This window comes from Cricetulus griseus, chromosome 5 (genome assembly GCF_003668045.3).
Source record: "Cricetulus griseus strain 17A/GY chromosome 5, alternate assembly CriGri-PICRH-1.0, whole genome shotgun sequence".
In the NCBI taxonomy this organism is placed as follows: domain Eukaryota; kingdom Metazoa; phylum Chordata; class Mammalia; order Rodentia; family Cricetidae; genus Cricetulus; species Cricetulus griseus.
The window spans coordinates 131,115,850-131,141,953 of NC_048598.1; the positions used below are offsets into that span (position 1 = coordinate 131,115,850).

The 26,104-nt window shown below is 42.6% G+C and overlaps 1 protein-coding gene across 2 annotated transcripts in view; it reads left to right on the forward strand.

Annotated features, from left to right (window-relative positions):
- The window catches only part of LOC107976997 (reticulon-1), a 207,148-nt gene that overhangs the window by 80,088 nt on the left and 100,956 nt on the right, over positions 1 to 26,104 (forward strand). The window contains exon 2 of one of the 2 annotated variants that reach the window (XM_027418226.2): positions 22,628 to 23,401. The exons of the other annotated variant lie outside the window; for it this stretch is intronic. Coding sequence (XP_027274027.1) covers positions 22,628 to 23,401 — 774 coding nt within the window. The remainder of the gene's footprint in view (positions 1 to 22,627; positions 23,402 to 26,104) is intronic. 2 annotated transcript variants of the gene reach the window in all.

The following is a 26,104-nucleotide window of genomic DNA, read 5'->3' on the forward strand; positions in this document are numbered from 1 at the left end:
GCAAGGAAATGTTTGGCTTGCAAAATCCTGACTTACCTTGCCATAGGAAGGGTATGAGTAGGGAGCCAGTTAGCCATCTCTGTTCACTCAAAGGAGTTTTTTTATTATTATTATTTATTACTGTAGCAATTTCCCTCTAAAAGTTCTAAGTAATGTAGAAGAGGTCAATTGCAATCTTTGCCCTTTCCGTGAGCAAGAAAAAGAAGATGGTACTTTAGTTATCAAGAAACATTTTCAGGGGTGGCTTCCATCCATGTGGTCTACTTGTGAAGATGGTGCTTCTCAAGTCTCAACACGGTGATAGTAAACCATGGTGACCAGAATGATCCAGCTTTGTCAGAGCATGAAAAGTAGATATATAAAGTGAGTGGAATATGATTTGAATTTCATTGTGCTACTTGTTTTGATTTGAGGCTTTTGGGGAGAAAAACCACAACAATGAAAACAAAAGAGCTAGGCAATTACAAACTGGCATGAATAGTGTAGAACAAGGCTGCCAAATGGCTTCTTTCTCAGTCGTACTTTTTGCCTTGAATTATTTTCCTAATTACTTTGGCCTCTCAATTTTGCCCATGTCGACACAGCTAAAACAGCAGGGCAACGATGAAAATTGCAGAGGTTGAAAGAAACCAGCTCTTTGGAGCCAACTATAATAATCTATCTGCCGTGTTTTATGGTCTATGTGTTACTTTATGTCATTTTTTAAATTCAGAATTCATCCCACATTCTTTAAAGAGAGACACAGACAGAATTTTGTTTTGACGTGGGGGATCCAGTGGTTTTTAAAGTCAGCTTACTAAGAAACACACTTTTAAAAAATAGCAAAATAGACCCATGCCTTCATTAACTCAGCATGGCTTTGAGGTTTAACTCTGCTGTCTAGGGCAGGCATTCACAGCTTATGTAAGTGGAACTTGCCCAGAGTGCACCTGCTTATCCCAAGAGTTGCAAATGTGGCTTGCTATCTAGCAAGCACGATGCAGGTTTCTCTTCACCCGTGCAGTCCTGGAGGGATAGCAGGAACTATTCACACAGAAAGGAGGAAGAAGCGGGGATCCGAACACAACACTCAGATAATCTCAAATGATTCCGTTACTGCATCCATCATGCAGCTGGATACCCCTTTCTGAAAATGAATACTAGAGGTGGACAGAACGTTTTTTCTATCCTTTTCTCCCAGCTCCTCTTGGGTAGGACAGTTACTGAGAGTGTCCGATGCATGAGGATGAAGAAGTGAAAATCCAGGAGGATTTAGATAACAGAGAAGCAGTAGTGTTTTCAAATGCTGTGAACATTGTCATATTAACCCTCCTTGGTAACTCGGGTGAACCACTGTCTTCCACTGCCTCTCAGTTGATGGAAAAACTACATGTGTCAGTTGTTGGGAAAATGAGATTTTTGTGACAATGGAAGGCCTAATTGCAAATGGATATTTATCACCTGGAAACTGACATTGCAACAGCTTTCAGATGAACTCTCTCTTTTCATGTGCTGGTTGATGATCAGAAATTAGCATTTAGAAGCAGGAGACACACAACAGATAGGTAATACTCTTGTACTTATAGAGCCATAACCTGGGGCTACACGACATGAGACCATCCTTAGTTTTTGCCTTTATTGGGCTTGATAAGATAGTGTTTTCACCACAAAAGAAATGGATGGGAAGTTGTTTTTTCTGCAGCCAACTAGAAATGTTCATAGTTCAGAGATTATAAGAGCACTCTGGCTGTGTCTCATGGAATTGGACTTCCTGTCTTTGGGACGCTTATATGAGAAGCTCTTACTTTAAACAGGGCACTTGAGGAACTGATAATTCAACCAAGGACTGACTTAGGGATTATTTTAAGGTAAAGAATGTTTTTCTTAGCTAAAAATTTTACCATAATATTAATTTACAGTAAGTCACCTAAAATCATCCGCTCTGTTGTTTTACAGCTGTGTTAGTCACTAGACAGATGTTATATAAAATGGGCAAATCTCATGCCTTGTCTAAGCAAATGCTATAGAAAAGCGCTGCACTTACAGCCTGGGCCATTGTGTTCACCTTGTGTTCACACAGAGGTCCCAGGAGCATGGCTTCTAGGTCTCATAAGTATTATGTCATTTCATTTCTTTATTAACTTCAACTTTTGTCATCTCTAAAACAGCAAAGCAGGGTCCTTCATTGACCGATAAGGGTGTTAATATGCTGCACCAATGTGAGAACCAGAGAAGCTAAATGACACTGTCTAGGATCTCTCTGTCCCTCTCAAATCCCTGAATGCGGCACTAAGCATATTAAAGACATTTAAATGCATATGATCAATGGAATTGGCATGTAATCCTTGCATTTGTAAAGTGACTAAATAGTCCAAAATTCCAGAGGGATGACATAACATTCAGATTTAAAAGCAGCTCAGGCTCTTCTTTCCAAAAGATTGATTCATACAGTTAATCTTTTGAAAGTTAGCTGCACGGCATAAACCGAACAGATTTTTCTACTGTGCTGTAGACAAAACACCAGTTGATGGAGGAACAATTTTGTTTTTCTACTTGTGTGTACTTTCAGCCTCTAGCTATAAAAAGTAATTTCAGGGCTATTGTCTTCAAATGTTCAATTTGTTCACCCCTTATGAATTCCGTTAGTGCAGATATCCTCACAAGTAATTATAAAATGCGGCAGCAATAAATAGTTAATAGCGTGATAGAGAGTCTAAAATGAAACAGTGTTTCAATAACCCCCGTGTCGATGTTGTTTCTAATGCCGTGACTAATTGTCTCATAATTTTCAAAAGCACAGTAAAAAATATCATGGACCTACACATGAGTGCTTCTTCTGGGAATGTCTGTCACATCCAGGGGAAGCATAGCTGGAGTTATCCATAAGCCTCTTACTTACTGATAAGGGTAACTGAACACGAAGCACTTCGGCAGAGGCTTCACCATATGGGGGATGCTACTCCGTGTCATGGCTTGCTGGGAATTTATGGTGGGTCGGTTCGCAGTGAAGACTGTCTTTATGACCTCCGGCAGCTGCTTGGTATTTTATTATGAAGTATTTTTGCAGCTGAAGACTCGGGATTCTGCTGCTACTGCACCTCACACACTGCCATGCGTATGCGGGACGTGGGTGTTTAATAAATACTACTTGATGGTAAGACTTAATTTAGGCATGACATTTTCTCAAAGCTTATGATTCACGTGTCTCTGCGGTGCTCAAAGATGCGTTTGGGTTTTGGTTTTGTAGAAGGTAAGGAGCCAGCTGGGCACCTTGCAAAGCAATGCTTGAATTCCTTCCACAAAATTCAGGCATGAGTTTATCAGAAACTCTGGCTTATTTTTAAACCTGTTCATGGCCTCAGGTGGCTCCCTGCTCTCATAAGTATGGGACCAGAATGCCAGCCATGGGATGACAACATACATAGGTGATCCACATCCATCACAACCATTAGGAAATAATTAAAAATACCCATCAGGCAGGTGATGGATAATATCTAGGAAAGGAAGTTCGATTGCTGCATACTTTTTCAAATACCCAGACTTGGAAAAATCCTCAAGGAAATAAGCCTGGTTGGAAAACGTATTTCCCTGTGTGAATACATCTACATTGAGTGCATCGGTCTGACCAATATTGATTTCAACGGGCTCCTGAGTTACAAAAACAAACAATGCAGGAATACATACTCACATGAGAGCTTACCGAACATTAAGGTTCTCCATGATATGTGCTAAATTCTGAGCCATAGAAATAAGGAGAATTCAAGAATAGTGAACTGACTTGTTGCAAATGAGATGACTTTCCAAAGCCCAAACTTCTAAACAAAATGGACCCATTCATAAATCTTGGGCTTTTGGTTTGTTGTTTTTGGGGTTCCTTCATGTATTCTGAGCAGCAGGTTCCTTCAAAGTATTCTGGTCAAATACTTTGGCCAGACTTCTCTTAAGACACTGAATTTCTGGAGGCTTCGCTGAAACTCTGCTGTCTGCATCCCACAGTCAGACACTCCCTCCTTACCTCTTGTTCCCACAGAGCTTTCGCCATCCTGTGTCTCCATGCATTGCCTTTCACAGCAGGTGGTACCAGTGTGCTGCTCAGAATGTCTGGAGGCCAGAGGACTGACTGACTGCCTTGGTAACCTTAGAATCATGGCAAGTGTTTGCTAAGCCAGTGAGTTCTCTGCGACCATGTAATGAATCTAAGCAGCTTTGTCCCTTGAACCACCTGTGCCTAGGTTGGATGTTGCATAATGAAAGGAACAAGAAAGGTGGCCCTTGTACCTTTATTCTGTTTATTCCCTGTTAATGCTAACAGAATCTTCCCAGCATCTTACAAGAATGTATGTCAGTAAAATAACTTTCAGCTTGGCCATAACCTCATGGGATGATCCTACAAAGGGCAAGGGTGCCTCTCTGAGAACTCTAGCAATTTTTTTTAATCAACTGTATATTTCTGGAGGCCAAACAATACATTGCTGAGGCTAGCATCCATTAAAAAAAGTCTTTCATTTTTAACGAGGCTTGGTAGTGAATTTCTTCATACTTATCTTCGTATTATACAGCCAGTGTCTTAAGCTCAAAAATGCTTGCTGTGCATCAGTCCTGACTTCATCCAGACAGCACAGCAAAAGCATCTTTTCAACGTGCATCCACTGATAGTGTTTTGAGAAGCACTCTAAAAGAGATTGCATGGCCTCTTGTTATAAAACTTTCTGACTGGTGCAGTTTACACTTAATGCCCATTGGTACCCAAGAGAGGGGACTTTCTTTTACTAATGAAAGTGTAGGGGGGGGAATCAAGTCACATAACATGATGTAGTTATATACATCGTAGTTGTGAACAAGTGTTTTTAAAAACCCAACAGCTCTCAAATTCTTCCTTAGCTTACAGGGTCATCCCCATGTGCCCACAAGCTCAGAAAACCCCACCTTCTGGGAATTTCTTCATCCTGGGCAATATCTCATTCGAGTCACTTTGTAGCTCACACAGTTTGAACAGAATATAAATGTATGGCTATTATCAGAGTGCTTGACACAAAAAAAAATAAAGCTAGCAACAGCCATCCAATTATTGGCTAATAAAAGTTTTTAAAACACCAGTGCACTTGTATGTTCGTGTGTGTGTGTGTGTGTGTGTGTGTGTGTGTGTGTGTGTGTGTGTGTGTGCATGTTTGTGTGTGTGTGTGTGTGTGTGTGTGTGTGTGTGTGTGCATGTGTGGACACCCATGTGGACAATTTAGACGTCGCCTTCAGGAGCACAGTCTGTTCTTTGGCACAGAATCTCTAACTGGCTTGGAGATCACCAACTAGACTGGTTGGCCAGCAATCCACAGGATTCTCTTGTCTCCACCCTTCCAGCCCGGGACTTACAAGTACACACCACCATATGTGGCTTGTTTGAATGAGAATGTCTCCCATAGGCTCATTCATTTGACACAAAGTTGGTGGTGGTTTAGGACATGTGGCTTGTTGGAGGAAGTATGTCACTGAAGTTGGATTTTGAGCGTTTTAAGGCTTACACCATTTCCAGTTTGTTCTCCCTGTTTCATGGTCATGGCTGAGTTAGGAGCTCTTAACCTTACCTGCCACTAGCTGGCATTATTCTCTGTCATGATGGATTCTTATCCCATTGGCAGTGTAAGCCCAAGTAAGCCTCTTCTTCTATAAGTTGCCTTGGTCATTGTGTTTTATCCAAGCAACAGAACAGTCATTAGTATGTCTGGAACCACCCTGAGGTTTTCATTATTGTGAGGCAAGCACTTTAATAACTGAACCATCTATCTTCAGGCCATAACTTAAAAAAAAAAAGACACATAGAATTAAATAAAAGGAAGGGAGCCACAGTTTCTTTCTGAATATCATTTAGAAGTTACATGCTAAAGATGTCCATTGTATTGTTATTTATCAGAGTAAAGCAACTAGTGTTGACATTACAAATGTCCAATATAAGTAGAGACACTTAAAAGACTTGGAGACCATCCTTTTCATGGGTAGTGACTTCTCAATATGTAAGCTAGATTTCTATACTCTTAAATGGACTGTGACTCTGGATAGCACAGGAGATATGCAGTAAAATTTATATGCAATGATCCCCTTCATGTAGAAAAATATAAAATGCCTTTAATTACCTAGATAACATCCTTGGTATTTATTAGGAACTTAGGTAGAGATGGGGACTTCACTTTTTAACTTGTATATTTCCATTTAAAAATAAATAATAGGAGCTGGGAGTTGACTCTGGATAAAGTGGCTGCCATGCAAGTGTAGGACCTGACCTAGAATCCTTACAACACACAAATCCAGGTGCAGTAACATAACCCTGCCATCTGGTGCTCCCATAGCATGATGGGAGGCAGACATGGGAGAATGAATCCATGGACACTCAAGAGCCAGCTAGCTTGGCTGTACACAGTGTCTAACAACAAAGAGATCCTGTCTCAAACAAGATAGCAAATGAGGACTGGCACTCACAGTTGAACACTGACCCCACATAGACGTGGTGGCACACATCACACAAAAGAGAAATTATGTATCATGAAAAAAATCTTAAAGCCCACAAATTTATTTGGCATGACCCCCAATCCTTACTCATCCCATCAAGGTGACTTATTTTTGGACTGCTCATTTGTACCGCCTTTCTGCTCTAAAACAGTCATGGTGTCCCCGACCTGTACTGCCCTTCTGTTCTTGGCCACAGTTCCCATCACTTCCCAGTCTCTCCTACTGGAGTGCGGTTCCTCCCTGTGCACCAATTCATCTTTGTCTCTTATCTTTGCTATTGGTTCTGCTCCTCAAATGGCTGTCACTGTTTCCCTCTTCCTTCTAGGACCATCTCTTGTAAGAGTCAGTAGAAGTCTCACTTCTATCACAATAGCAACCCTCAACCCAGACCCTCAAATCACATTGCATTTTTGTTGACTGCCAAGTAACTCACACTAGAAGGCAGCATTTTAATTGCTTATTTAAAATGTGTAGCTGATTGAGATAGGAACTTGGCGTTATTGTGAGAAAGGATTCGTGTTTTAAGGCATGCTTTTAACTCACTGTCCTAGTCGTTCTGAGGATAAAAGGAAGTAGGAGAGTCTCCTGAGTACTGAGAGCCACTTAGATCCATAGTCCTGAACTCTGGCGCATCAGTGGCTGAGTTATGGTCCTGTCTCTCACCGTTTACCATGGCCTGTATCAGATGACAGCTCAGAGGAGTAAAACGAATGAAGCTGTTGGTAGAGGCATGAATCCTTCTTGTCACTTTCCTTGATTAGTATGCCTTCATCTAGGCTAGGGCCAGTTTTCTATACACATAGTAGAATAAATTATATACTCTATGATATGTGTTTATGAGTTATAATTTAAAAATTACATATGATTTTATATAAATGAATTTATAATTTGTATAGCTATAAATTTATATACTGTATTGTTTATATGCAATGATAAAATAGACTTATCTATAATTTAATAAATAATGCATATCATATATGTAGTACATGATATGTATTATAGTTAAATGTATTCTTTTTAAAGTGCTGTGATGGAACCCAGAGCCTTGCACATTTTAGGCAAGCCCTAGGCTGCTAAGCTGCATCCCCATCCTAGCTGTATTTTTATTTTGAGTGTGTGTGAAAGAGTGTGTGTGTGTTCCTGAGAGGAAAAGGTGCCTCTTAAACAAGTGGTGAGTATCCTGAATTCCAGGCTTATGCAAATTTGTCCCAAGATGCCATTCACCCATTTCTATTTTTATAACCTGCATTACAACAGGAGGTTATGTTTGAAACGAGGAATGCTCAAAGCCCCAAATTAAAATTTCAGGCACCTCGTGACTAGCAAAGCATGTGAGCTGGAGTCTGGATAGGCTAGGAAGAAATTGTTCGCTGCACCAGGGCAGAATGCTGGAGCTGATGAGAATTGCTTTCAAAAATAAAGCAGTCTTCTTGCAGAGGTACCTCAAAAAGGTGTTCAGCCTATAAGCTTTTGAAACCCCATTAGTGTACTCTAGGGCAAACATAAATCCTGCCATACACTCTCTTGTTAAAATGGCAACAATTTTCCTAGGCCATGGACATTAATTGGCAGAGTCAGATTCCTTCTGCTCCACTGTCATCATTAGCTGGGGTGTGATTCTAAATCTAGGACCATTTAGCTTTGTTCAAGGAGCCTGACTCCAGTGATCCACTCTCCTTCAGACCTCACAGCAATTCTGAGAACAGTGCTGTTAGCCTCAGCTCTGGGGTCATGTGACCCAGAACCTGGAGTTACCATTCTTCACGTTGGTCTATGCTGGTAAAGCAAGTTCTGTAACAGCTCCAAGCTCCAATTGTTTCATGAATGGGACGGACCTCACTTTTTCACAATGCATCCTCCTGGCATGGTGGTGTAGCATGTAATCTTTGCTGATTGTTAAGGTTGGGATGAGATAATCCATTGAAGTGTCTCATTTAACATGTAGCAAGCACTGGGTGATTATTATCTTCCATTACACACGAGCAACTGAGCTTTCCTGAGGGCTGAATGGCTGGCTCGCTGAAGTTCAGTCATTTGGTGAGGACCAGTCTCCCACTAAATCTTCTGTCACCCGTGAGGTTTCAGCATCAGGTTGTCACAACCCAAAGCACACAACTCACTATGCCCTGCTGCTGCAGACTGAGTGTCCTGCATTGCCGTGCTAATATGGTTTTGGTTTTTTCAAGACAAGGTTTCTCTGTGTAACAATCCTGGCTGTCCTGGAACTCGAACTGTAGACCAGGCTGGCCTCAAACTCACAGAGATCCGTCTGCCTTGGCCTCCTCCTGAGTGCTGGGATTAAAGGTGAGTACCACCACCACATGGCTAATATGTTTTTAATTCAAATAGAGTTCCATCACTTTTCCTCCTCTCATTCCCAGCTACCTTCCTTCAAACCCCTTCCCTGTCTCCACCCATTCCCACTGATAGCCTCATTTCTCTTTAATTCTCTCTCTCTCTCTCTCTCTCTCTCTCTCTCTCTCTCTCTCTCTCTCTCTCTCTCTCTCTCTCTCTCTCTCTCTCTCTCTGTGTGTGTGGTGCATGCAAAAATCTATATAAAAACAACCTTCTGGATCTGTTATTGTCATTTGTGTGTACATGGTTCCACTGTACATTGGACAACCAATAAGAGGTGGGCTCATCCCTTTGAGAGGCTAATTCTCCTTCTCCCAGCAGTCATTAGTTGCTTGTGAACTTTGTGTCTGGGGTGGGATCCTGTGAAAATTTTCCCTTTCATGTTAACATGTCCACTGATATTGCTGTGGTCTGGTCCTGTTTATGTAGCCATTTCTAGGAGAGACTTTCACAGCAGACTTCCTGGTATTCCGGCTCTTGCAATCTTCTTGCCCCCTTTTCTGCCACGTTCCCTGAGCCAGAGATGAAGGAGCCGTGATGTAGATGTATCTGTTGGGGTAGCCTCCCCCATGATCTGTTGATTTCTGTATTGTGTCCAGTTGTGGTTCTCTGTGATGGTCTGTTTGCTATAGAGAGAGGCTTCACTGATGAGGGCTGGCAGATACACTCACCTGTGGTATAAAGATAAGATTTAGAATGTAGAAAGGAATTGTGCTGGTCTAGCAAAGTAGTGGTAGTGGATTTTTTTCTAAGATCCATGACATCACCAGCTCTGGGTAGGTTCCCCCTATCTTCTATTTAGGCGGCTGTTGATTGTCCTCGTTTTTGTCACAAAATGTGGTAGGTAGTTCTTTTTGTGGTAGAGAGAACTTAGTACTTACTCTACATTGAAAACAGAGAGAGCAGGATGCATCTACGAGAATGGGGTAAATTAGAAGGTAATGGAATGGTTGCATAACGCTGAACATATAAAACCGCTGAACTGCCTGCTGTGAAAGATGGATTTATGTTGTGTCTATTGCATTACACCAATGATGCTTTCTAAAAAATCAACGGAAGATCTACAGGGAGCTTTAGAGACCTTTTCTTATATCTTGTATCTTATGTAAGTTATCTAAATAAGTTATGTGCATTGACTTCCACCAGCACCTCCAAAATGATTAGGTTCCATTGAAAGTCACAGAAACACATTTCCATGTTGAGATAGCGGGCAAAAACTGGTGAACAAGCAGAACCCCTACAATAAATGAATGTCTTGCCCTTCCAAGCCCTCCATGACCTGTCTTACCTCTTCTCAGCTCTGTGCAGCCTTCTGCTTTTAAAGCATTGCTGAGAAGCCTGAGACACGGGTGTGGTCTGACAGTAGGTTGAGTGTTTCCTCAGACAGATTTTTTTTAAGCTAAATTGAAAACTCCTCAGCAAAGCAAACCCTGACATTTTGCAGGAATAAAGAGAAATCTTTCAAGCCAGTTTTTATTAAACATGAATTCTCCAATCCCCAGAGCTGAACCTATTATTCTAGCAGACAAGCTTTAAATAAAGCCGTGAGCTGTGGGGAGAAAGAATAGATGTTCATGATTAAACCGTGGAGAAGGTTGTCAGCCTTGGCTTAGAGTCTTAGGCAGGCTTCGTAAAAATGTTTGTTTTGCTCACTTGTCCCATAGGTAAAAAGCTGGCAAAGAAAGAGTGTTCCTGGCATTTTCAGCACCCACAATATGCTTAATTCCAGGACAACGTTGTGTAGATGATGTAAAGGCCCCTGGGTTTCCCTGGTGGAACCATCCTTCACAGAGTGCTCTGCTGACATCTGCAGCACAGCATCCTTAGCACCTGGGAAAGATGAGAGCAGTGCTCAGGCCCAGTGCCTCCGCCTAACCCCCAGAAGGCCACTGGCATCCATCACCTGGCAACCTAAGGAGCTGAGTCTGGGGGAATGAATGCATGCTCACCCCAGTCTCACATTCTGATCTTATATCCCTACGTTTTAACTTCTCTCTTACTGTTTGTTAGTTTGTGCCTGTTCATAGTGGTTCTATTCAAACAGTTCTTGGTGGAAATACATAGATTAATAGAAATGAGTTAACAAGACAGAGCTAGTCAATAAGAAGCCCTAGCCACCAGCCAACAGTTTTATAATTAATACAAGTCTCTGTGTGCTCATTTGGGGCTGAAGGGGCGGTAGGACGAACTGAGACAAAAAAACCTCCGAGACACCTTTCCTGTGCAAAGTTTTAGTATATCTCATGCTTTCATGTTCAACATAGTCATCTGTACATATGTTGGTAACAGGACCCATTGTCCCTGTCATTACTTGCCCAGGGAATCATGTAGAACAGTGTGACTTTGTCCTCTGGGGACCTCAGCATCTAAGACAGGTCCCAGAGAGCAGCAAAATGGGGGGTCATTGACATTTCAACTCCTTCTGGTACAAGCTACCCCTATAGCATGCTATTAGACATAAAGACCAGCAGGTGGTAGTCAGAAAGGACAGAGCTTCATGTCCTTCCTGAAAAACTGAGATAAGCAAATCAATGGCTCTGATTTATTGAATGTATCCTATAGGTCAGAAAGAGCTAAATGTATCCTACCTCATTTAATTCTTGTAGTAGCACAGAGAGGTGGGCACTATTACCACTCTCCCCATCTTAAAGATGGATTGATTGAAGCTCTAAGATGCTAAGTTGCCCAGTCTCACAGCTGATGGAATTCTAGCAGAGCTAGAATACAAACTGCCCAAGCAGCAGGCTGCCCATTGAAATGAGCTCCATCCTGGGACCAGGAGTCAGCCTGAAGCTGGGGGCTTAGGACCTAAGCCTTCTTTAGAAAAACACAGCCATTTTTCAGGAAGGCGTCTTTGTCCTTCCATTCCTCTGCAGTCAGAGAATTAAAAATAGAATAGTGTCACCCTTTGTGCTTGCCTGTCTGGTGACCAAATTTCACGTTAGTTGCGTGCGTACACATGTGTGTACGTGAGTAGGTGCATGCATTTGCGCGCACGTGTGTGTGTGTGTGTGTGTGTGTGTGTGTGTGTCAGTGTGTGTGTCTGTGTGTGTGTGTCAGTGTGTGTGTGTGTCAGTGTGTGTGTGTGTGTGTGTGTGTGTGTGTGTGTGTGTGTGTGTGTGTGTGTGTGTGTGTGCAATTTGATGGTTTTAGTTTCAGTTTGTTTTCATTCTTTGACTAAAAATTGTGACCCATGGGTCCTTCCGTGTTTGATATAAGCATTTTCCTAAAATTTTCTCATAGAATGAAAATTTGGAAATGTCATCTTAAATGCCTTCAAGTCACAGAATTTTCTCTGCCCTCCCTCCCTCCCTGCCTGGCTCCCATCTGCGGGGGCATCTGTGGGGTCACACACTGATTCCTGATGTGAAGTGGATTCTGCATAAACCAGACTTCTAAAATCTGCAAAAGAATTGCTGAACTCAGATGTTTTCGGAGGGATCTCTGTACACTCTGAAAAGCTTCAGTCTTAAAAACAACAGCAACAACAACAAAGAATTAAGGCGACTATTTAAAATTTTGGGGTGGGGAGCCAAGACTTTTGAACTGTTAAGGGGCAAGCAAATTTGTAATTATAATACAAAAGCCTCAAAGAACAGAAGAAAATTCAACATAGGAAAAAGTGGGTTATAGGATAGAAACAGACAGGCCCACTATTGTACACTGCCCCTCCCCCATGCCTGTTAGTGTGTGGTCCCCTCAGACAACATTTCACATTCAGTTTCTATAAGCTAGATCTTCCCCACCTGGTCCACTGAGGCTCACATACACACACACTAACCTCTCCCAGAAGCTCCCTCATAACATATGTGTATGTCTGTGTGGGTTCATATAATAGTGATTCGGGCATCTATAGTAGGCTAGATAAGAAAAGCACTTTTATTGAATGGATTTGTGTTTAATAGTGTTACAGGATAGCTCCTACCTGGGCAGCTGCTTGAGCTGGATACCTCGAGTACCCACATCTGCCAGCTCTGCAGGAAGCGCTGACAAGAATTAATTGGCTTTCTGCAGCTCGGTTCCAACAATCCCCGCAGGGCTCGGCTGTCTCATAATTTACTCTCCAGAGGGCTTTCTGCTTGTGAGAGTCCCACCTAATAGGCACTCCACAATGCTTAGAATATTTCAAACTCAAGGATCTTGAGAAATTTTTAGGGCATTTCCCTCGAAGGAAACGAGACACGGCTATATCCAAAGCATCTGTGTCACTCGGTTTTCTTCTCGTGATTCTAACCTGGTCCCTTCTAAAATGCATGCAAAAAAAATTAAAAGGCTAAACTGTGCTTTACACAAGTTTGAGCAATATTTCTAAATGACAGTTCTAAATGCCATAATCCAGAGCACTGAAAAAAATCCTTGAAGTATGAAATACTAAAAGATAGAAATCTTCCAGATATCATTCTGAAAATATAATTTAATTTTGGGGGTGGCTAGACAACTTTTTGAATCAAACTATGCAGAAGAAATTTATTTGTGTATTAGATATGATAGATTTATATTGATTTTTTTTAGTTCATTAGATTTACAAAAATTTGCTTACATACCTAGATGTGATTTGTTAGGCTTTTTGGGTGGGGAGGACATTTTCAAATAAAATTTACTTTTGTGATTCTCCTTCCTCTTCTTCTTACCCATACAACAGTTGCAAGGTTAAACACATTAGATTCTGCTAATTATAGTTATACAAAAAAGAATTATATAAATTTACATTTCACATAGAAAATATTATTATAATCTATTCTTTTCTTTACAAAAACAGTGAACTTTTTTATTTATAATTTTACTTTTTAACAAGATAGTATTTTCTCCATACAATATATTCTGATTATGGTTTTCCCTCCTCCAACTCTGCCCAGATGATGCTTTCCACCTATCTACACACGCAAATCCACACCCTTTTTTCCCTATTTCATTACAAAACTGACAACTAAGACAAACAAACAAATAGAAAAAGAAGAGCTAAAGAAAAAGCAGGAGAAACACGGACACATATAGCGAAATTCTATAAAAACATAACATTGGAAGCTCTAATAGATAAGCAAAGACCCTATATGGAAAAAAAAAACTGCCCCCAAAAAACATTGAGACAAAACCCTCCAAAAATACCATTGAGTTCTCTTTGTGTTGGCCATCTCCTGCTGGGCATGGGGCCTGCACTTAAGCGTGGTTTGTGTTCCTAATGAGACTCTGTTGGAGAAAACTAACTTCTCTTTGTGAACCGTTGTCAATTGGAGACAGCTTCTTGGTTAGGGATGGGTGCTTGTATCGACCCTCTCCACCTGGCTTAGACCCATGCAGGCCCTGTGCACGCTGCAACACTCTCTGTGAGTTCATTTGTACACCAGTCCTGCTGTGTCTGGAAAGGCTTTGTTTCCTTGGTATCTTCCATCCTTAGCTCTTACCATCTTTCTGCCTCCTCTGCCACAGAGTTCCTGTGCCCTGAGGGAAGGGTTTGATGGAGACATCCCATTCAGGACCGAGTATCCCAAGGTCTCTCACTCACTCTCTGCATATTGTTCAGTTGTGGGTCTCAGTATTTGTTCCCATCGTATACAGAAAGAAGCTCATCTTACGATGGCTGAGCAAGACAGTGATCTGTGGTTATAGAAGAATGTTGTTAGGAGTCATTTTATTGCTATGTTCATTTAGCAGAACAGAAACATTTGGTTTTCCCCTGGGTCCCTGGCCTACTGAGTCTCAAGTTCTTGGCTACCTGAGCAGTGTTAGGCAGGGGTTCCCTCTTATGTTGTGAGCCTTAAACCCAATCAGGTAATGGTTGGTTACTCCCATAACTTTTGCACCAGTGCCACTGTTACCCCAGGTCATCTTACAGGCAGGTCGCCACTGTAGATTGAAGGGTTTGTAGCTGGTTTGGTGTTAACTAGTCTCCTCTTGTAGTGTGCAGAGTACCTTACAGTACTTGTTGCACGCTAGTAGGGGTGAAGGCTCTAAGCACCAACTCTACTTCTCTGTGTTCAATGAATTGCGTATTTACTTTCAGCAATAGAGCCTTACCATCAATTTGTGGAGAGCAAACGCTAGCCTTGGCAATAGCCTGGTTTGTTTGAGGGGTTTCCATGGGCGACTTTCATCAAAAACTCAGTTGGATGTGACCCATTCCTGGCACTGGAGGTTTCATTTGGGGGTGAGAGATAGACTAGTTGGAGCTCCATCTCTCCTGTTACTTGACAATTTCTTTTAGATCACCTTCATGAATGTATACTTAGGAAGCTTCTACTGACCCTTAGTTTTATCTGTCTTTCACTCTTCTTTCCCCCTCTCCATGTAGTCCTCCCATTATAGTTCATGTTCTGTCTCTCTATAAATAACTATTCTATTTCCCCTTCCTCAAGAAATCCTTCCCTCCCTGCTAGTCCCTTACACTACACCTAATCTCTGTGGTTATATAGCTTGTACCCTGTTTATCAAAGTCTTAAAAGCTAACATTCATATATAAGAGAATACAACCTGTATTTGTCTTTTAGATCTGGGTTACCTCAGTAAGAATTCTTTTAGAGGTCCATCCATTTACCTGCAATTTTATGCTTTCATTTTTTTTTAAGCTGAGTAATATTCCACTGTGTAAATATATCACATTTCCTTTATCCATTTATTTGTTGGTGAACATTTAACATTTTAATGCGTTTTAAGTTGAAATAGAGTTAAATCACTTTTCCCTTCCCCTTTCTCCCTCCCTTGAACCCCTCCCATGTCCCCATCTACTCTCAAACTGGCAGCCTCTTTTTAAAAAAATATTATTGTTGTACAAACACACACACATGCAGAACAATATATAAATACAACCTGACAGGAGTGTTTTTACTGTTGCTATATATGGTTTCAGGGCTGATGACTGCATTGGACAACCAATAAGGAGGCTCATCCCTCGGAAAGACTAATTCTCCTTATCCCAGTGGTCATTACTTGTCTCTAGTTTTTTATCTAAGGGTGGGACCCCTGAAATTTTCTCTCTTCCACCTTAACATGTCCACTGATAGTGTCATTGTTCTAGTTTTGTTTAGGCAGTCATTTCTAGGAGAGACTGTTTCACAGCCGATATCCTGGAATTCTGGCTCTTACAATCTCTCTACTCCCTCTTTCTCAGTGTTACCTGAACCATACATCCCGGAGCTATAATGTAGATATATTTATGCTCTGTGGATCTCGGTATTGTGTTCAGTTGTGTATTCCTGTGGTGGTCTCCATTTGCTGTAAATCCAGGGTTCTTTGATGGGCAGTGAACCTCATTCATTGTTGGTGGATTGCAAATTGGTATAGCCCTTCTGGAAATCAGCACAGAGAATCATTAAAAAATTAAAAATTAAATCTACCATGTGACCCAAACTATATTACTTCTTGACATATGAGCAACAGACTTGACTACTTTCAGCAATGTTCATTGCTATCCTATTTATAATAGACAGTAATTGGAAACAACCTAAATGTCCTTCAACAGATGAATGGAAAATGTGGTATATATACAGAATGGAATTCTATTTATGTGTAAAGAAAAGTAAAATGAAAGAAAAATAAAAAGAAAGCAATCAAATGCCCTAGACTAAGGAAGCTGTCTCATTCAAACCACCACAAACTCTTTATACAATTGGGTCTGTCTGCTTTTAGCTTTTTGAAATTCTCTACACCGCTTTCCATAGTGGCTTCCCCTGTTTGTAATCTCACAGTACGGAGTCTGAGCCCCTCCCCCACCCCGCACCCCCTGTTTTCAGTTGCTTTCTCAATCTTAGCCATTCTGACTGGAGTAAGAAGAAATCCTAAAGCAGTTTTGACTTGTATTTCCCTCCCATACCACTTCCTGTCATATGCCCAAAGGACTTGACATCCTATTCTACTGATACTTGCTCAGCCAAGTTCATTGCTACTCTATTTACAACAGCTGCAAAGTGGGAACAACCGGAATGCCTTTCAGCGGATGGCTGGATAATGAGAATGTGGCCCCTACACACAATGGAATTATTTTCAGCTGTAAAGGAAAATGAAAGCATGAAATTTTCTAGTAGATGGATAGATGGAGAGAATAATACAGTAATGCCAAAGGACAAATGCTGTACGTTCTGTCTCATTTGTGATTCTTAGCTAAGAATCTTTAGGTGTTGACTATGTGGCAGAAACAAGGAGAGTAAAAAGGAAGCATGAGGTTAGGGAGCTCTAGAGAGGGCAACAGTAGGACACAGGTGTGAGGGGGGAGGCACAGGAAAACAGTTGGGGATCTTTACTGGGAAGGGGAAAGCGGGACACTATAAAGGGAGAAACCCAAAAACGATACAGGCTATTGCTTTAGGTTAGACCCCAAGGCTGAAGCCAGCATACACTTTGGACACAGGACTGGAGGAAACAAACTGGAACTGACCTGGAAGCTTCCTTCCTGAAGACTAGCTCTCATAGTTTCTTAAGATTCAGTGTAAGCTGCCCAAGGGAGGAAAAACAGTCAATAGTTCTCTCCAGCCATGAAGCCTACAACCATAATAGTGACTGGAACGGACAGATATCTCCAGGGGTGCAATAGTGCTATTTATATAATGGGGGGGGTAAAGCCGTCTAATTGAACTCAAGGTGGCCACTTTCCTGAACTAGCATAATTCCCAACTGCATTCTGAATAGTCATCTTTATACCCACGGATAAGTGTAACTCTCACCCTGAGCCAAAGAAGATTCCTTCTGTAACAGATGGGAACTATAAGAGAAATCCACAAGCAGTGAAGATGCAGAGAACAACTTACCATGGGGTGTCCAGCCCAACTGATACATCTCCACACAAACCCTTTAGGTGAGGCTCAGGGAATTTCATGGAAGAGGGGACAGAAAGACCGACCGTAATAGTCAGAGGACCAGGATATCTGCCATGAGGTAGTGTCTTCTATGTATCAGAGGCAAGCTGCGACCGTGAAATCTTAACCATATGGCTGCCTAAGCAGAACCCATACAAAAACAAGGCCAGCTGACATGTTAATATGGATGTGGTAAATCTCACAGGGTCCACCCCTAAATAAACACCTACATGCAATTAATGGCTGCTGAGAGAGAATCAATTTCTCCAGGGACAAATACTATTATAGGTTATTCTAAGCTGTCATCCCTACATGTGTATATGAGAACACTAATGGACTCAGCAGGATATACATGTATGTTACATAATGCATTGTATGTTTTTTATTTTTTATTATTTTTATTTTATTTTATTTTATTTTGGCTTTTTGAGACAGGGTTTCTCTGTGTAGCTTTGGAGCCTATCCTGGCACTCACTCTGGAGACCAGGCTGGCCTGGAACTCACAGAGATCCACCTGCCTCTGCCTCCCGAGTGCTGGGATTAAAGGCATGCGCCACCAAGCCCGGCAAAAAAGAACTCTCAATAAACAATTTATTTATGCCAGTGGTTCTGGAATTGATGTGAAGTTGAAGTATGTGGTATAACAAATTATGACATACATGCTGACAATTTGAAATAACAGAAGAAACACAAAATCTGACCCATGAACAAGTATGTTTCAGAGATAAACTATAGGCTATCACACAGTAGTATTCTCTTCAGTAGGCTCATGTGATAGCCTTTAACAATATTTTCATGTCTTACATCACAATGAATCTCTGTTGTTGGCTTTCTTGTGAGGGACATGTCTCTCCACAGAGTTGTTCACATTTATTTTCTGGGGGTTAGATCTCACACCGAGACTCACATATGCTGGAAACTCCCTAGAGGGTGGTGGCAGGTATCCATGCAGTCAAGCATCTTGTATATGGTTGAGAATACCCTACCCTCTTCCCCAGCCATTTGACTCTCAGCCCCTCATATAGAACCATTTCTGTTTGGTGAGTTGTGGTCTAGGGAATTTGTTCAGGGTTCCAGCATTTGGCTTTGTAACTCTATAGGATTCTGGATTTTTTCTTTTTTCTATTTCAGATTTTACGAGTTTTGCTTTTGGGGCATTTAAAGCCATTGGATTGTTGGTATTTGGAACTATAACCTTAAAATCCTGCTTCCCGGGCTGGCAGTGTTTGCAGTGGGGCAACGATCCTTCCAATTAAGATGAAGAGCCTTTCAGTAAGATCAAGCTGGCTGGGTCAGAGTTTTAGAGCAGAGAGTCCTCTCCAATGTGGTTCTGTTTATATGATCTCTCAAATACTGCCAATATGGCCTGGACTCTGTCCCTTCTTTCAGGGTACATCTGGGAAGCTCCTATTCTCCGAGGCATCACCTCCATGGACAATCACATTGGTTCTGTTTTATAGGAAAGGATAAAGTAAGGACACTGTGTCAGAGCCTAGTGACCAGTGACTGTCATTCAGTTCAAAAATCACAGTCACGAGAAGTCAGAGCAGCTCCCTCTGGTTGCCCCTCCAACCCTTCACAAAGTAGAGGTTCCTCTGTTTGTCACACTACCTACTGGGATCACACTTGCTCCAATGCCAGATGACTCGCATTTGTTTACTGTTTTCCAAGTGCACGGCTAAAACGTACCCTTTGCAACTGGCTTCTGTTCACTTTACTTTGTTCTTAGTAGCTTCATTCCATGTGTCTAGTCACTGATTGATGGGTCGGCCTACCCATTCATTTATTCATCGGTATAGGATGCCTACTATACAGTATAACAAGTCAGTCACGAGCCTCAAAGTCCAAGAGTTGACAGGTTATCACGAAGTATCACGGGACTTGTGTAAGGATAAGCCATACTGTGTGTGGTCACTATCAACCCCATGCTATAAGAATGAGGAGGAAGTGCAACGGGAGGGTGTGGTTTTACAGGCACCATCAGTGCTATGGTCTGAATGTCTAACCCCTCCAACATTTGTATGTTGCATCTATAACCAATGTGATGGTATTTGAAGAGGGCTAGGTCACGTGGATTAGCACCCCTCACTAGACTAGGCTGTGTGGCCCAAGAGCCCTTGAGATTCACCTATCCCCCTTCCCACCACACTGGGATTTCAGGCACAAGGTGCCCAAGTTCCTGTAAACAATTTCTTACTCATGCTCCTATAAGCAACTCTAATTAAAAATATGAAAGTAGAAAGCAGGCTTGCTGGGAAGAGGACGGGAACCCATGGGAGGGTCAAGAGAAGGTAACAGGGTGAACAGAGCTAGAATAAGTTATTTACCGGTTTGGGTAAGGATAGGATCTGGTCAAGGAGGGGACACTTGGATCTTCCTAGGAAGGGGAAATAGAATAGATTTCACTGGTGGACTGGGGGCTGGTGAGAATGGGAACAGGAGAAATCAGATAAGGATAGGGGAATGAGGAGGAGAGTACTGGAAGAGATGACTAGAAAAGGGGCATTTTGAGGTGAGGCAGAAACCTAGTGCAATGGAAATTGCCAGGAATCTACAAGAGTGACCCTAACTAAGATTCCTAGCATAGGAGATACCAGAGACCTAGGATAGAACCAAACACACCTGGCAAAAAAAGTCAGTGAAATAATTCCTAATGCTATTCTACTATACTCATAGAGAAGAGGCTAGCATGATCGTCATCAGAGAAGCTTCATCCAGCAACTGATGGGAGCAGATGCAGAGACCCACAGCCAAACAGTAGACTGAGCCCCGGGGAATTCTGCAGAATAGGGGGGAAAGGATTGTAGGAGCCAGAGGAATCAAGGGCACCACAAGAAAACCAAAGAATTATCTTAACTGGGCTCACAGTGGCTCACAGAAACTGAACCTACAACCAGAGAGCCTGCGTGAGACTGACCTAGGCCCTCTGCACATATGTTTCAGGATAGTATGTACTGAGATATTAATTACTAAGGGTAGGTTTGGAAAGAAAATAAGCAGAGTAAGACTGGGGATTAGTATTCAAGCAATAGAAAATAAAAACAGAACTGGGGAAAGTAAATTGAGGCAAAAAGGAAGGAAGAAAATGAACCCTCTCTAAAGTTATGCAGAAACTATAAAATGTTAAAAAAAACCTCAATTATACAATTTGAAATATTCCCAGCACTTAAGAGGCTGAAGCAGGAAGATCCTAAGGCAGGCAGGGAGACTGTAAGGCTAGGTCAATCTGTGGCCTTTGGGAAAGAGAGAGAGAGAGAGAGAGAGAGAGAGAGAGAGAGAGAGAGAGAGAGAGAGAGAGAACAATGAAACACCGAGTTGAAATCAGATGTTGCATACTGTGCCTCTCTTGGCAGTCACTCACCAGAGCAGAGTTGCAGAGTCTGCCTCCACACTGTCTTGCTTGACATTCTCTGTCTACCCAAGTTGGTGTCATCTGATGAGAGTGGAACCTCTGTGGTGGTGTGCTTCCTGTGCTGATCTTTGCATTGCTCAGTCTATAACCAGAGGCTTGCTGTGGGGTCTGGGAATTTGTGCGCTTTAACTAAAGGTAGCTTTCTGTATCTAGGTATTTGAAAGCAGCTGGCAAGCTTCCCATGGGCACGCTTTAGGCCTTAGCTCTGTCTAGCACTTGCTACAGCCTGCTCCATTGTTGGGGGAGTTAGCTAGTGTCAATCCAATCTATGGCTCAGGCCAGATGCTCACCATGTGAACACGGCTCGGTTCTGACTTAAGGGTTTTCATTGTAGTTAGATGTACTCTACAGGTCCACACTGATTTCTCTCACAGAAGATGGTGACTTTGTCTGGAATAATTTTGGGGTGTGTCCAGGATTTTTATATTGTGCATGGTGTGTGTGTGTGTGTGTGTGTGTGTGTGTGTGTGTGTGTGTGTGTGTGTGTGTGTGTGTGTGTTTATGCATGTGTGTATAGTTTGTATGCAGACATAGAGATTCAGAGGTTTAAAATATGAAACTCTTGTGAGAATGAATCAGGTGAACGCTCACCCCACTGCCTGGAATACAGTAAGTGACATCTGTTTGCTTCTACTTGCAGCAAGAAATAGAAGCTCTTCTCCTCTTCATAATAAAATAAAACCATTTAATTGTATTGTGTTGGGGTTACACATTGCTATGGTGTGCTTGTGAGAGGTGGTTCTCTTCTTCCACTGTCTGGGTCCTGAAGATTGAATTCGGGTCATTGAGCTTGGTGGCAAGTGCCTTTACTTTCTAAACCATCTCACTGGCCTCTTTTCCTAATACTCAATGCCTTGGAGGGGCTGGAAAGAAGACCCAATGGAAACATTCTGTAATCTCAAACTTGTCAACTTGTTTTTCCCTTTGTACCAGGGGAAGGAAGGGATTCCCAGTGTGGTGCTTTTGGGTTAGTAGAAAGTGAATGAGCTCAATGGAAGCAAATATGGAGAGAAGTAGCGGGGCGTGGGGGGGACTGGAAAAATATAGATGCATACTACTGAGACAACCACACTTGGGGTTGAGGCTCCAAACTAGGAATACCTTTACCCTTAGACAATGGATGGGCTTAATCCAAAAGCAGCAGGAGTCCTAGAGTGTAAGCACAGGCCCTAGAGCCCTTTGGGGCACACATCTGTGAGCCTTCAAGAGCAGGCCCTTCCCAGCTGTCTATACCATTGATCATTTACAAACCGGGAGTCACCTCCATTCCCAACCTGTTTCAAGGGCTATTATTAAGAATATAGACATGGGGGAAAGTTTCCTTTTTTTTTTTTTTTTTTTAACAAAACTGCGTCAATGAAGTCAGAGTATAGTATGGCACTAGATGGGGAAAGCAAGTGAACTGCTGGGGCCTACTGCCTGGAAAATACCAAGAGTTGTAGACTGTCAGGTGGACTAGGAAAATTAGCATGCCGATACTCCAAGTTCTTGAGAAAGGATGCTTTATTTTCTCAATGAGGGCTGGCTGGTAGATTAGGCAGGAGAGAAACCTCCAGCCAGAGGCCTACTCATGGTCTGCTGTTACTTTGATTGACAGGTATGGCAGCTGTTCCTGATGCCCTGGACCATTCCTCCTCCTCAACACTAAAAGATGGGGAAGGGGCGTGTTACACATCTCTGATCTCTGACATCTGTTATTCGACTCGGGAGGACCCTGCATACTTCACAGGAATTCTGCAGAAGGAAAATGGTCACATCACCACTTCAGAGAGCCCTGAGGAGCTGGGGACCCCTGGACCCTCCTTACAAGAAGTGCCTGGGATGGAGCCACATGGCTTACTGAGTTCTGATTCAGGGATAGAGATGACTCCTGCAGAGTCCACTGAAGTGAACAAGATCTTAGCTGACCCCCTGGACCAGATGAAAGCAGAAGCTTATAAATACATTGACATAACTAGGCCGCAGGAGACAAAAGGCCAGGAGCAACCTCACCCTGGCCTAGAAGATAAAGACTTGGACTTGAAAGACAAGGACATGGGAGTCTCTACAAACCTGGAAGGAGTTAGTGCACTTGACCAGCCAGTTCCTGTGGAGGGGAAGGTCATCAAGGACCACTTATTTGAAGAGTCTACCTTTGCTTCTTATATAGATGACCTCTCTGATGAGCAACACAGAGTGCCTCTGGTCTCTGCCCCTGTCAAGATTACACTGACAGAGATCGAACCTGTCATGACTGCCACACATGAGGCGGCAACCCCAGAGAAGCAAGACCTGTGTCTGAAGCCAAGTCCTGATACAGTCCCCACTGTCACCGTCTCAGAGCCTGAAGATGACAGTCCGGGATCTGTCACTCCTCCATCTTCTGGAACAGGTAAAGACATTGGTAATTCTCCACTTTGGGAAATCCCAAGCCTATGGACGGCTGAAGTCCCAGAGTATGAAGGGACAAAGACTTCCATTCAAAATGCTTGCTTTTTTGGTTCCTTTAAATCACATTTAATTTACTGGTTTAATTATCACACAGCCTTTTCAGGTCTGTGTCCACTGTACATAGGTATCAGTCTGGGGTTCCCCTTAAAGTCCTGTTGGGTTTTCTTTGTAAAGTGTTTCTGTCTTTATTTAATGGGGAGGAGGTTAAGTACGACACAATGGAAACATCATCAGTCTCCTCAGAGCAGGAAAGTGCCACTTCTGGGACATTAGCTCTTCTCCCATGAGCCACTGGGCCTCTTGGAGACACTATGGGGAGAGGACTGTGGCTGGGTGACTTTGTGTAGGACATGTAACATGCCTAATATAGGCTCTGCCTCTGTGATACAGAAAGGGTTGGAGTAGGAGGGGCTTAGGCTCCTTTAGGGGTGGTACAGGCAGGAAAAGGCAATCTCAGAGGGATGCTCCTTCCTAATGCCCTCAGTCCCGACACTGTCTCTTTACCTGCTTCCATTCCCTAGAGGTCTACTTGCAATTGCATATTTGAGAGTGAAAAATAGTTTTGATTCAAACAGGAAACCCTAGAGTCTATGAGCTCAGTAAGTAAAGATTGGCATGAGGACCCGAACCCAATCCCTAGCACCCAGATAGAAAGAGATGGATGTGATGGCAGGTTCTTGGAATCCTAGCACTGGAGAAGCTGAGGCAGGAGATCCCTGGAGCTGCTGGGTCAGTCAGTCAGTCCTACTCAACTGGGAGCCTGAGGTCTCAATGAGAATCTTAACCCAGGAAAACAAAACAAAACAAAACAAAAACAAAACAAGGGGGATTGATTGTAAACGGAGGTGGTGCTTTCATTTCCCAGCCACTCAGTACCAAAATAAACACATAGAAAGAAGCTTAGTATTAATTACAAACTGTTTGGCCTATTGCTCAGGCTTATTACTAATTAGCTCTTACAACTTAAATTAATCCATACTATTAATCTATGTTTTACCACATATCTCCTGGTGTGATCTGTTCTCTAGTACATACATCTTGCTGCTTCTGTGTCTCTCTGGCATCTGTCCCAGACTCTGCCCTTCTATCTCCCTGTATTTTCAGTTTGCCTTTCCCGCCTGGCTTTATCCTGCCTTGCTATAGGCCAAATCAACTTCTTTATTAACCAATGGGAATAAAACATATTCACAGCATAAAAAATGGTTATCTCACAGCAGGGGATGGCTTCTGAGGGATACCTGAGGTTGTCTCCTGGCCTCTACACACATGCAGAGCCTATACACAGACTTACACATACACACACACACACACACACACACACACAGAGAGAGAGAGAGAGAGAGAGAGAGAGAGAGAGAGAGAGAGGGGGGACGACAGAGAGATAGAGACAGACAGACAGACAGACAGACAGACAGACAGACAGACAGAGGAGAGACAGAGACAGTTAGAGACAGAGTTTAGCTAATGGGCCTGGCCTAGCCCCTGCTTGTCTGGCACCCCTAAGAGACCACACTGTGCCAGCTGTTTATAGCTCTTTATCTAGGGGTGGGGATTTTGAAATCCCCACCCCATCCTTGGCATGTAGACTGGTGGTGCCATTACATAGGTCTTGTTTATGCACCCATATAGCAGAGATTTCATGGGCACAACCTCCCTGTCACATCTAGAAGACAGCATCTAATAGTAGGCATCCTGGTCCTCTGGCTGTTACAATGTTTCTGCTGAATCTTCCACAATGTTCTCTAAGCCTTAACTCTAGGCTTGAATTGTAGACATACTAACTGAGGCTTGGACGCCCGTGATAATTTATTCTGTGTATTTTGGACCATTTGTGGACCATCTGCTTCTTTGATGAGGAGTGAGAGCTACACTTAAATGTGGATATAAGGATAAGTATTAAGAATACAGTTAGGAACTATATTAATTTATGAAGGTGTCAGTGGCAAACATCTAAGTAGGATTTATTCAAGAAAGAAAGGCTTGATCTCTAGGGTCTAGGACCTTTCTAGCCATGAGCAGTTAGCTGGGTTTACAGGCATATATCCCTACCTATTAAGCAGGCCTCAAGTTCAGCTGGATAGCTTTTGGTAACCTCCAAGATCTAAGTGTCACTACTGCACCTCTGGAGGCATTTTCCTGCACTTGTCATTGTTGTGGTTTGTGGTCTTAAAGCTGCAGAGAACTATTGATTGCCATTCTACCTTGTCAGTGTGCACGGAACTTTTGGAGACTATGAGAGCTGGTCTTCAGGGAGGCAGCTGTTTGGTCAGTTCCTGCTCAATGACTCTGAGTCTTGGTCAGAAGTGTGTGCTATCTCCAGCAATAGGCTCTTCCCTGTGTTTTTGTTGGCTACCAACCTATCTGGAAGAACAACCCGAGCTCTAAGAGTCACAGGCAGAGTTGCAGAATGCAGGTGTCAGAGCTCCCTCCAGACCTTCTGCTAAGTTAGGGCAACCTGAAGCTGCATGCCTCAGATGAACTATGGTTAAGAACTACAGTTCTGGGCTGGGGAGATGGCTCAATGAGTAAAGTGTTTGCCATGTAAGCATGAGGACCAAAGTTCAGAGCCCTAGCACCCACATAAATGTTGACTGGGTGGGTATGTTGGCCTACCTGTAATCACAGTGCTTGGGGAACGGAGGCA